At 39.2% G+C, this 13,988-nt stretch overlaps 1 protein-coding gene across 2 annotated transcripts in view; it reads right to left on the bottom strand.

Annotated features, from left to right (window-relative positions):
* Positions 1–1,961: 1,961 nt before the first annotated feature.
* The window catches only part of LOC131223666 (phenylacetaldehyde reductase-like), an 86,477-nt gene continuing 74,450 nt past the window's right edge, over positions 1,962–13,988 (bottom strand). For both annotated transcript variants that reach the window (XM_058219120.1, XM_058219121.1), the window contains one exon: positions 1,962–2,254. In XM_058219120.1, the coding sequence (XP_058075103.1) occupies positions 2,110–2,254 (145 nt within the window). In that variant the 3' untranslated portion in view covers positions 1,962–2,109. The remainder of the gene's footprint in view (positions 2,255–13,988) is intronic.

Genomic DNA, 13,988 nt, shown 5'->3' on the forward strand with positions numbered 1-13,988 from the left:
TAAACTAAAATCTCAGTAATTAATAATTATTTAAAATAAAAAATCATTTTGCGTAAATTGAGAAAGAGAAATGCTCTAGCACTGTTAGAGCACTATAAGTTACAGTGCTCCTATAGTGCTCCTAAGTTGCATCCGTTCACTTGGACACTACAATTGATTGATCTGAACTGTCAGCTAAGTCCAGCACACGTGTTCTGGACTACCATGCAAAAAATGCATTGGACAAATGATCCAATCCATCATTGATTAGGCCTTATTTTATGTAGTCATTCCTTTTCCAAGCCATAGAAGGATGATCAGATTAAAGTTATTCTTTAGAATCAAAAGCAATACATGATGGGCAGTAACCAGTGTTTTCAGTATTTTGTGATATCACCGATATATCCCACAATATATTGTGCAATACATCACACGATATCGTGATATATCATGGATATCGCGATATCGTGCGAAATTTACAGTCCCCCTTTATAAATTCTTAATGTATCGTGTGATATATAGAAACTGAGTGCGACATCGGAAGGGATAAAAAGAAACTTGCGCCGTTTTGTCTAGAAATCCTCAAAACTTCACAAAAAAATTGATTTTTTTTTTTTTTTTTTTTTTGTTCTCTGTAAAAAAATAAATAAATAAAATAAAATAAAATCTTATTAGTGCATCATAGAGTGATTGCAACCAATCCAATTTAGTTTGTGGGAAGAAAATCTTCAAAATTTCTTTGAAACTGCGATTGGGAGCTTCTAGGAGCCGGATTCTAGAAGGTGCGTATTTTTTAAAAAAAAATTATTCGTTTTTTTCTTTTTTATATGTTGTAGAAGTATCAAATGGTAAGAAATCCATGGTTCTTCATGTTTTACACTAAAAAAAATATGGATATAGAGCTTCGATTTCGATATTTAGGGTAGATGGGCCGAGTTGCAAAAAATTGAAAAAAAAAAAAAAAAAAGAAAAGAAATTTCCCAATTTTTCACAAATCAGTTGCAATCTTAGTGTCCAAACACGAAATTAAGTATGTATATAACCTGATCTACACATTCTTGGAAATTTAGAGATGTTTTGTAAAAAATAATTTTTAGTTAAAAAATAATTAAAAGTGCTAAAATTAATTTTATTTCAAAATCCACAGGTGTATTTCTGGCTTTCTACTTCTTTTGCTTTTCAATGTAATGCTTGTGTTTCCATATGTGTCTTCTTATATTTATAAATTTTATGAATTAACCTTAAATATAGTTGCATTAGTTCAATCAAACAATGCATAGATTAGGACCCTATACAAAGGAAACCTATCATGTGCACTTGTTTTTTTGTAATTTTTTTCTAAGTGTGTATTGGTGTCTTTTTTAACAATACTTGAAGTTTCATTGAAAAATTCAACCAATTTCCCAATGTTTCCCAACAACAGCGATAAATTACACGATACAACCAATATATCCCTTGGGATAAACGATATATATTTGTATCCCAAGGGTGCAATACATTACACGATAACGATACAGAAAACATTGGCAGTAACAAATACATGGATCAAATTATTGATTGGACTTATTTATTTATAAACAATCTTGACCATCTATATTAAAGGCCAATGATCAAATCATTAACATTTGTTAGATTGGTATGATGTTTGCATGGCAGCCCATGAAATGTGCATTAGACCTAATGAACAGTCTGCATCTCTCGTTGGTAGAAGTATGATAATTTAATAGTAAATCTAGAAGACCCATGAAAAGTTTTGAGTTCTTTTATTCAACAATACTAAAAACCTGAAAGAAAGAAAGAAAAAAAAAAAAAGAAGAAGAAGAAGAAGAAGAAGAAGAAGAAGAAGAAGAAGATGAAAACTAGTTTCTAATTGAGTGGCCTCGAAATCCAATCGAGTCAACAACTCTTAAAACTATGTAAATAGCGAACCCCGTTTCAACTCATGCATAGTGAAAAAGGACCAAATAAGTTCCAAATAATGATTGTCGTTGCTAAACAAGAACATATACCATTAAAAGTCATAATTCTTTTCTTAACAACATTAGAAGTCATAATGTTATAAAACCCCACAAATTAGATAATATGGAGTTGTGTTTCATAGAATTAATTTACTCAAACCACAAAAATCTTTTAGGAAATGTACCCTTTGCTCTTCAAGCTTTCTACAGAATCCTTGATGATTTCCTCCATGGGGCTGAACTGGAGACCCAAGTCAATCAGCTTTTTACATGGATTCTGGGCCCTCAATAACCCAGGTTGAGTGTCCTTTGGGAACCTACACCACATACAGATAATTAGTTGTGCATGCTTAAACTAAGAGAAACCTATTAGTGACGCAGTGCTTACATCCAAGTTAGTTATCAAACTGTATGATGTGCTGGGTAGGCATTGGATGTGGACCATTAATCTGCTAGGCCCTTCTGTGGATGGGGCATACCCCAAAAATCAGGTAAGTAGGAGGATCTTAGCTACCAATTGGAGGACTGTTGAAGATTATGATGGATGGTTTGGGGAAAGTGAAATTTAACAAGCAAAGATCCTCTGATCAGCAGCTAGGATCATCTGACCACTGTGACTTTTGAGATTTGGCTTAAGAGTAAGGCCCCAATATTGCTCAGACCTAAAATTATATGATACGTGGCATACTGGACCACATCGGCCCAGTGGTGGTCATTTTTCCTAAAAACATATGAAAATTTATTGGTAAATAGGAAATCATCATCATCTTAGCCTTATCCCAACTAATTGGGGTTGGCTACATGAATTTACGTCATTCCACTCTATCAAGGGCCATTCTTTAATGCCCTAGCATGAGTTTGGAATGTGGGAAAATTTAAACATAATGGAATCTATCATGTTTTTTGTGCTTTTAATATGTATTCAATGGTGTATCAGATTATTCTTTGATAAGAATGTTCTTTGCTAGCTATACCTGTTGTCGACCAAATATGCCCTACTCAAACACAAATCAAGCATGTTTTTTGTTGATTGGAGCTCACTCCATTGAAACACAAAAAATAAATAAATAAATAAATAAAAAAGAAGGAAAAAAAGGAAAAAGAGAGTTGATGGCTTACTCCCTATTTTCAATTTCTTTTTCCCAAAGTGATCAATTTCTTAGGGTACCAAAAGAATTTATTCAGAGAAAGAAAGACTCACAATGAGGACGATAAGACATCAACGAATTAATACAGATGAGAAGAATCCCGTTCCCTCCAAGAACCTTTGAAAAGTCCCAGGTCTGTCAACAAAAACCTTAGACCAACTTTGCCCCTTCAATAGTCAACCATTTCTACTTCCGGAAAACCACAACTGGCAAACATGACTTGTCCTGAAGGATCCTACTATTGCATTCATGCCATATCACCCATAAAGTAGCAGGCAAGGAAATCTTCCTGAGTGTAAGCTTCCTTTTACCGCCCCTCTTGCCAACATGCCATGCTATGAAGAACTCGCCAATCGAAACTGGCATAACCCGCTCCAAACCAAAAAAAAAAAAAAAACCTGTCTTTCCACCAAATCTATTGTGGAAATGAGTATTTCATGAAAAAAAAAAAAATCAATGATTCCGCATCCCTTAGCTACAATGTATTCACTCAAAATTATAACTGTTCAATTCCTCAGATGATCAATAGTTGCCGCCTTGTTTTTGCCAACCAAACATGTGAAAGCTAGTGGGTGAGGTGGCCCTAAATACTTAGAACATGTTGAATGGGATCCAGAGCACTTGACAAGGATGGGAGAGATAGCTGTATGGAAGGATCTGAAAGAGAAACGGCCCGATTTGTAGAGCTTCCTCACCCACCTATCCCAATTAAATTGCACCAGGACAACATGAGGAGATCCAGAAGGCGAGCAAGCCCAACAATTTCTTCATTTGTAAGATTTCTTCAAAAGTGAGGATATCATAACACATTATTTCCCATCGATGAGATATATTGAGAGATTAGAGCACCTTCCTCCACCACAATATTGAGGAGGCTTGGTAAAGCAACATTGAGGGGTCTTCCCCACACCACCTATCCAACCAGAATTGAGTTTGGGTGTAATCCCCAGGAATGTAGGATATTTCCCTTTTGAGGAGAACGGAGAACCCCAACAGCTTTTTACAAGCCCAGAGCCTTGTACTCAATTGATTGCCGATGGAACCACCCGCGTTCTTTCCACAGCATATTTGCCAACAATCACACTTTTCCACAAGCCACCTTCCTCCTCTCTGAACCTCCATATCCCTAGAAAGCCATATGGAATTTTGATACCTAGCCCTCTAGGACTGAGGAAGGTCAATGAAAGTTTTCCTAGCGTGCACTGAAAGGCCTGAGCATAGGCAAATACCCCATCTTCATTCATTTGAACACCCAACAGTTCATTTTTTTTATATTATTTTTTTACTGTGGCACTACCTCAAAGCACCAAAGAATCTTAAGAAGGTTATCAGCTTGACCTAATCTGCCTCACAAAATAGAAGCATGTCATTGCCAAACTGAAGGTGAAAGATCTGGAAGTTACCATGCTCCACCTGGAAGCCATTGATAAGTCTTTAGTTTCTTGCATGGTCCAACATTTTGCTTAGGGCCTGTGCCACAATCACAAAAAGGGGAAAGAGAATGCACTTGCCACAACCCATGACTACTTTTGAAGAATCCTTTCGGGGAACATTAACCAACACTAAAAATAAGCTGACTAATGCAGCTTCTCCACTTTGAGCCAAAACCCAATCAACTAAGCATGTAATGGAGGAAACGTCAATTGACATGATAATATTCTTTTTGATATCAAGCTTCCAAACAATACCAGCATTGCTTGATAATGCAAGCACGAATAACTGCAAGAAGTGTGCGATGAAGATGTGGGCCCCAAAGCCCAATTTTCTAGTCCTACAGCCCATCCGTGGGTTGCACATGTTTAGTTATGCTTACAGATTTTTAAGAGATGGGTATCCTTTGTGAGAGTCTAGCTTAAATTTTTTAGGTCTTTGTTTAGTAAAGATTTTGAAAGATCTTTAAAAGGATAATTAGTCATTCAAGGTTTTCTATTTTGAGAGATTAGTGTCTTAGAAGATATATTCTATAATAAATTAATATTCTTAGGGGATCTAATAAGATGTATTAATATCTTGGAAGATCATGCTAAGATAAGTCAGAGACATATTCGCACGATCCTTCTAACCAGGTGTTGCTCCCACCGACTAGATGTTGCTCATGCTCCGGACTCTCACTCCCGCTTTCCACCTTTTTTTACTTGTTTACATTTTGAAACACACGCTTCCCCATTCCAGCACCTGAATCTATTGCCACTTTACTTCATGCTTCATGCATCTATAGTTTGAGATAAGCATAAGTGAATGAAAGGGAGAGATGCAGTCCATATATGTGTGGCATGTTTAGATTCTTTTCTTAATCTAGAATAAAGTTTTTATGTCTTTGGGAATCGCATTCCCCAAACCTGTCCTTAAAAAAATCCGACCTAGCTTTTAGCTAGGCAACGGAAAGCCTGGGAATTAAAAGAGAATCTTAAACTTTTCACAGATTTCCCCAGAAAACCTGATGTATAAGCCACAAAAAATTTAATCAGTCCCTGAGTAACACCAGGCCAATTTTAACTTTCTCCATGAAAAAAAAAAAATCATGGAATGAATTCCCCAAGAACCAAATGGGCCCCAAATGTTTCCCTAAAACTGATAAATTATGTCATACACAATGTTCGAACTATCGGTATCGCGTTACGTATCGCACCCTTGGGATACAGATACGTATCGGTTATCGCATGGGATATATCAGTTGTATTGCGTAATGTATCGCTGTTGTTGGAAACATGGGGAAACATTGGAAATTGGTCGAATTTTTCAACAAAATTTCAGTGATTGTTAAAAAAGACATCAATCCACACTTCCAAATCAAAACATTACAAAAAACAAGTGCACATAATTGGTTTTCTTTGTATAGGGTCCTAATCTATGCGTTGTCTAACCGAATTGATGTAAGTATATTCAAAGTCTATTTAAATAATTTATAAATGTAAGAAGACGTGTGGAAACACAAGCAATACATTCAAAAGCAAAAGAAGAATCACTAGATTAGGTTACATACATGTTTGATTTTGATTTATTTTTTTTTCAATTTTCCCCAACTCAGTCCTTCTCCTCCAAATCTTGAAATCGAAGTTCCCAATCCATGATTTTTCATGCCATGCAAAACATGAAAAATCATAGATTTGTAACAATTTGACACTGATTTGACATGATTTATAAAAATTAAAAAATAAAAAAAAATAAAAATTAAAAATTAAAAATTAAAAAAAAAAATTAATTAAAAAGGATCGAAAATTAAAAAATGCTCACTGGATCGAACATGTGTGATATATCCCACTAGTGTGTTTTGTATCGCGCAGGTGGGATACAAGATATATCGTGGGATATATCGGCTGATATCGTCGATATTTAAAACACTGGTCATACATACAATACTTCCTAACGTTTTCCATATTGTTTTTACATCCTTACAATACTGATACATAAGAAATTGGTCCATGGAACCCTTTTTTGGTGGATTTAAGAGTACCAAAATGGTATATTTGTCTTCCACTTGCACCCCAAGTTTCTCTGTTATGAATAGTTTCCTCATGACTAGCACAACGTCACGACCTCCCCTTCCATCCACATACCATGCCAACACTTGTTCAATCTCTACTACACTAAAAATAATTTGTTTGTGAACCAGAGATCGACAATCCTTCCACCCTCCCAAGGTTGGACACTAATTCTTACGTCGACATATTTCACTATTTCCGTGGAGACAATGAGAGTCAATCTCCTCTACCACCTCGAAGCACTCTCCCAGCGTGCTGCCACGGACTCGGCAGCCCAAGCCACAAGCGGGATGTTGACGAATCGCGCCCCATGGCCCTAATCGCTTACTGCATGTCCAACCAACGATAGATGCTCCTAATTGAACATACAACGTTACATAATCAATGTCATCTCTTTTAGGCTCGATAACTGAATCCTTACTTTCCATTTGCCAAACCTCTTCATTTTAGGAAACTAGATCTTCCACATCATTGAAAGCCACCTCTCAACTGCTTGGGAGTTGGGATAGGATATTATCCTGAGTCAGATAGCCTAGTAAACTGGACTCCTATTTCCTTTTGCTTTCTACATAGATAATCGAGCCCACTGACAGATTTAAAGTTCCCTTCTTCCACCACCCAAACATCATTTTGCAACATGGCCTTGCATGACCAGTTCTGCATAGTTGAGAGTTTCATTTGGGTTTCATAAAGCTACTTCCATAGTTGAGCTACTGTGTTGCTCTACAGCAACTTCCTCTTCAACGACGTGCTAGGATTCTTGCTTCCAGCCCCACCAACGAGGCCTTTCTCTTCCTTAATATCGAATCTGGACCAAAATTTACATATTTAACCCTCGCCCAGTGCCACCCCATTCAACAGCATCCACCTCACATATCACCTTCTCAATGCATATGGACGTAGCCAAAGCCCTTGCAGTTCCTTCTACTCTTGTCATGAAGAATCACCACCTATCTGACTGCCCTACCATCTTGAAGATAGCCTCCTGTAAACCGAGAGGAGTTGAAAGCTTTTGTGTATTTGAGACAACCCAAAGGGGTTGAATATATAGAGATTACAGCATCTATACAAGGAAAGTAATAAAATCAGAATCCTCTACCTATGGAAACCACTTATACAAGGTATGCTAGCTATACAAGGTATATTTCAGTCTGTCTAACACCCCCCCTCAAACTAATGCGGGTCATCGACAAGTAATAGTTTGCCAATGAGAAATGAGTGACGTGCAGAAGTTAGGGACTTGGTGAGAATGTCTGCAATCTAAACATGGGATGCAACATGTGGTAGAGAAATGAGCCCAGACTGAAATTTCTCGCGGATAAAGTGACAGTCAACTTCAATATGCTTCGTCCGTTCATGAAAAACCGGGTTAGAGGCAATCTGAATGGCACTGAGATTATCAACATGGAGTGGAGTAGGATTCTGCACAGGAACGCCCAAGTCGAAAAGAAGTCCACGTAACCAAACAAGCTCACTACACGCAACGGACATCGCCCAATACTCGGCATTTGTGCTTGATTTGGAAACAGTGGCCTGCTTCTTACACTTCCAAGAGATGAGAGAAGTGTCGAGAAAAACACAGTAGCCAGTGGTAGATCTTTGTGTGAGAGCGCAACCGGCCCAATCAGCATCCGAATAAGCACGAAGGTCCAGAGTCGCCGTGGAGGAGAAAAATAGTGATCGATCTAGAGTTCCACGTAGGTACCGTAGGATGCGTAACACCGCAGTCATATGAAGAGTCCGAGGAGCAGAAACAAACTGACTGACGACTTGGATAGCGTAGGCAATATTAGGGCGAGTCATATTTAAGTAAACCAGACTCCCAACCAAACAGCGGTATAAGTCGGGCTGTGCAAGTAGATCACCATCGTTGTGGTCATAATGAACGTTAAGTTCTAAGGGAGTCTGAACTGTTTTCTGATCCGTCAATGATGCCAAAACGAGAAGATCCTTAGCATATTTACGCTAGCTGACCAGGATCCCACGTTTAGAACGTAAAATTTCAAGCCCAAGAAAGTATGTGAGATGGCCGAGGTCTTTCATCTTGAAGGAGGATTGCAGAACTTCCTTTAAAGCCGAGATGCCAGTAGCATCGCTACCAGTCAGAAGTAGGTCATCAACATAGACGAGAACAATGACAATTCCGCGAGCAGTGGTGCGCAAAAATAAGGACGGGTCATGACTACTTTGAGTAAAGCCAGCACCGGTAACAACATCGTGAAAGCGTTGGAACCATGCCCGAGGTGCTTGTTTGAGGCCATACAGGGCTTTCTTTAGGCGACATACCTTATTGTCAGGGAGGTTTCAAATATACTGTTTCTTGGAGGTCTCCATGAAGAAAAGCATTTTTCACATCCACCTGAGCAAGTGGCCAAGAGCGAATGGAAGATATTGCCAGAAGAGTACGAACAGTTTTCATCTTAGCCACGGGAGCGAATGTCTCATCATAATCAATTCCGTATTCCTGTTTATATCCCTGAGCGACAAGTCGAGCCTTGTATCGATCCAATGATCCATCAGACTTGAGCTTGACAGAATAAATCCATTTGCTACCAATTAGCTGTTGGTCAGCAGGTCGAGTGACAATGTCCCACGTATGACTATCATCCAATGCCGCAAGTTCTTCTGCCATAGCCTTCTTCTAACAATCATGAGTGGCTGCCTGAGCGTATGAAGTAGGAATAGAAACAGTATCCAGAGTAGCATTCATAAGGATCTGCAACAGGTACATTAGATTCGGGTTGAGTAATAGGTGGTGGAGCTGCACGTGATCGACGTGAGTAAACCTGCAACGGACGAGGGAGAGTACTCGAAGCAAAAGGAATATCAAGAAAGGTGGTTAGACTAGGAGATTTTGGGGCGTGCGGAGGAAGAGATAAATGAAAGGTAATATGTTCAAGAAAAACATGTCGTAAAACCCGAACACAACGAGAAACCGGATCATAACATTGAAAACCCTTCTGAGTTTCTCCAAATCCCAAGTATATACATTTGATCGATTTAGGAGATAGTTTGTTACGCTCACGTGAAGCCAGGTGAACATAACAGACACAACCAAAAACACGAAATGTGGAATATGCAGGAGGGACGCCGTAGAGAACAAAGTGTGGAGATTTACTGTTCAGAACGTTGGTTGGCATCCGGTTAATCAAGTAGATTGAATGTAACATTGCTTCCGCCCAGAAAGAACGAGGAACACTCATAGCTATCATCAAGGTATTGGCAGTTTTAACAATATGACGATTTTTTCGTTCAGCCACCCCGTTCTGTTATGGAGTATCAGAACAGGTGGTCTAATGAATAATCCCATGACCCTGAAGAAATGTACGAAAATTGGTTGAGAGATATTCCCCCCCTGAGTCAGAGCGGAGAGTTTGAACTGGAACCCGAAATTGAGTCTCCACCATAGAGTGAAATATCTTGAATTTTTCAAAAACCTGTGACTTCGAATGCAGAAAGTAAATCCAGGTGTAACGTGTGAAATCATCAATGAATATAACATAGTAACGTAACCCAGAGAGTGACATAAGTGGTGAAGGTCCCCAGACATATGTATGTACTAGTTCAAACACAGAAGATGATTTTGTAATACTTTGAGGAAAATGAATACATTTACTTTTTGAAAGATAACAAGATGAACAAGAATAATCTAAATCTTTCTTATGAAGAGAAACATTCTCTAACATGCCAGAAGAAAATAACTGAATTAACCGATCGGAATGTGGACGACCCAGGCGAAAGTGCCAAAGTTTCCACAATTTATTTGCCGAAGAAATATCTGATGAAGATGGAGAAAAGAAACAACGAGCCGGAGTGACAGATGGAGCAAAGTCTAGCACGTACAGACGACCATGCTGCCTACCCATCCCAAGTACCTTCTCCGTCGCCAAATCCTGCACAAAACAACAGTTGGGAAGAAATATGACTAAGCAGTTATTAGATGTGAGTTGACCAACTGAAATTAAGTTGGAGGAGAGGTTAGGGACATGAAACACATCATGAAGGGTGAACTGACGATGAGGAGAAGGAGAGAAAATCAATGATCCAACAGACTGAATAGGTAGTCTAGTGCCATCTGTAGTAGAAATAATCTGATTGCCGGTGTAGGGACGAATGTCACGAAGATGGGATATAGCACCAGTCATATGATTAGAAGCACTCAAATCGAAGAACCATGGAGAATATGAGGATATAACTGACATACCGACCGCAGAGAGGGCCTGAACAATTTGCTGGAGCATTACAGGAGTCAAAGGTGATGAAAGACCTTCAGCAGAAGATGCAGAATCAGTAACAGACGGCTCGAAAGAAATAGTGGCAGTAGTAGCAGAAAGAGCACGACCACGACCACCACGTCCACGGCCAGAAGAAGATGCATAGGCACGTGTACGGCAGTCCTGAATACCATGACCAGTTCTTCGACAACAAGCACACCATTCTTTGCATTGAGCGATAACATGACCCACCTTGTTGCAGCCAGTGTTCGAAATATCGGTATCGCACAATGCATCGCACCCTTGGGATACAGATACGTATCGGTTATCGCACGGGATATATCGTTTGTATCGCATAGTTCATCGCACTTTTTGGGAAACATGGGGAAACATTGGTAAAATGGTTGAATTTTTTTATGAAACTTTGGGGATTATTTAAAAAGACCTTAATGCACACTTTTAAATCATAAAATATCAAAAAAGAAGTGCACATAATAAATTTCCTTTGTATAAGGTACTAAGTTATGCGTGTTATCTAATTAAACTAAGGTAAATATATTTAAATATGATGCATACCATTTATAAATGTATAAAGATATGTATGAAAATGAGTCACATCCAAACATCAATTGGAATTCATTTTAACATGTCATTTTAGGGCATGGGCCGAAAATAAGGTAGATCCAAATCTGAGGTGGACCACACCACACAAAATAGTGTTCATTGAATGATCATCATTAAACTATTTTGGGCCTATAATTTTTTTGGATAAAGCTAATATTTATGTTTTCCCATCTAGGTTTGTCAAACCTCATGGATAGATTGGATGGCAAATAAACATTACGGTGGGCCGTAAAAAGCTTCAATGGTGGACATCATTGCTACCACATTTCTTGTGGTATGGTACACTTGATCTTTCATCTGTCTCCTTTTTGGGCTCATGCCTTAAAATTACTTATGCAAATGGATGGCGGGTGTGGATTGGCTGGTGTACCACACGAGGTATGAGCATGTGTCGTGCGAAGATGGGATGCGGATTTCCTACAAAATCCTTTCGCAGGAGTGGGGCACACCGTGATGTTTGTGAGAAATCTACTCCATCCATCAGTTTTGTGAGATTATTTTAAGACTTGAGGCAAAAATTGATCAGGATCCAAGACTCAAGTGGGCCGCACTAAAGAAAAAGGTGGGTAGGGAAATTCCTACCGTTAAAACCTTCCTGGGTCGACAGTGATGTTTACATTCCATCCATACTGTTCATTACGTCATCACTACTGGGATGAATTGAAAACCCAAATATTAGACTGATTCAAAACCTGTGGCCCCACGAATATTTCAACTGTGGACCTTCAATCCTCACGTTTTTGGCCTACTTGAGTCTTGGATCCGGCTCATTCTTGGCCCTATGCCTTAAAATGTGTTCAAAAAACGGATGGACAGAGTGGATTTCTCACAAACATCACGGTGAACCCGACCTAAGTTTCCAGTGCATGAACTTCATGCGAAGCCCAAACGAGCGTCCACGAAATCGGATTGCGTACTGAGTTACTCAGTGCGCTTTTATCGTACTGAGTAAACTCAGTTGGACCCACTGTGAATGTATGTGGTTTATCCACACTGTCCATCCATTTTTACTGCTAATTTTAGGGGTTTATACCAAAATTGAAGTAAATCCAAAGTTCAAGTGAACCATTACACCGGAAACAGTGTGGAATAATGATTTCCACCGTTGAAACCTTCCTAAGGTCCAAAGTAATTATTATTTGTCATCCAACATGTTCATAAGATCACAAAGACATGGATGAAGAGAAACCACAAACATCAACTTAATCCAAAACTTCTTTGGCCTCCAAAAAATTTTCAATGGTAGAGGGTCAATCAAAATGTTTCCTGTGGTGTGGTTCAGTTGAGATTTTAATTTGCTTCATTTTTGGGATCAAGCCATAAAATTATCTTTTAACATGGATTAGCGGAGTGGATAAAATAAAAAAATAACAATGGACCCCACACAGTTTACTCAGTACGCAATCCGCTTCTGTCGTCCACGTTGTACAAACAGTTGAAAGGAGATCAGAGTTACATGGCCCCACCAATAATGTATTTATTATATCCACACCATTCATCCATTTGGAGAGATCATTTTAGATCGTGAACCCAAAAATGAGTGACATCCAAACCTCAATTGGACCACACCACAAATAGCAGTGAGGACAATGATTCTCACCGTTATAACATTCGTAGGTCCACCATAATTTTAGTTTTCCTTCCAATCTGTTCACGAGGTCACAAAGACCTTGATGAATAGGAAAAACAAATATCATATGATCCAAAACTTTTGCAACCCCAAAACGGTTTCAATGGGGGACGTTCAATATCTAGCTGCTTTTTTCCAATGTGGTCCACTTGATCCTTGGATCTGTCTTATTTTTCTGATAAAGCCTTGCGACGAGCTCGCCAAATGGACGAACGGTTTGGATATAATATATACCTCATGATGGGACCCACATAACTTGGTGACGTCAACACAATCGATGACGTGCGATGCACCAGTCTGTCCGGGGCCCTTTTTTTCGAAGCAGAGAGGGTTCCGGAACGCCAAAACCCTAAAATCTCTCACAAGGGCCGATGATTTCGGGGATTTCGACGGATTTTGCGCCCAAATCTCTCCAAATCAGAGGCTTCTATTCGAATGGCCCATCAAACACAGCTTCCGATCAGGGCGATCTTCTTTACAGGTACCGAAATCTAACGTTGAAAGTTTTTCTTTTTTCTTTTCTTTTTTTTTTCATTTTTTTCGGATAATGACGCTATCCCAGGTGCGATATCAACGATAATATAGGCCGATATCTGAAGTTTTGGATTTTCGGTATCTTCCGGGGGTTATCGGAGGAGTTTTGTCTCGCTAGGGTCCGATACCAATAATATCAGCCGATAGTATCGATATTTCAAACACTGGTTGCAGCCGCGACAAGTCAAAGGAGAGGAACCACATGTTGGTGTAGTGGTGGACACAGCAAGCACCATATCAGATGATCCCGGAGTTAAGGAAGAGAGAGAACTTTCGGTCGTTGTTCCTCAGTCAATAGATCATTAATAACCGAATTCAATGAAGGAGTAGGGCTACGGTTCAAGAGAGCAGCCCGACAATGCTCGAAATCCGGACGCAGCTTCATAAGAAATTGGCGAACTTGTGCACTCTCACACATA

Source organism: Magnolia sinica, chromosome 13, assembly GCF_029962835.1.
Source record: "Magnolia sinica isolate HGM2019 chromosome 13, MsV1, whole genome shotgun sequence".
Taxonomy (NCBI): domain Eukaryota; kingdom Viridiplantae; phylum Streptophyta; class Magnoliopsida; order Magnoliales; family Magnoliaceae; genus Magnolia; species Magnolia sinica.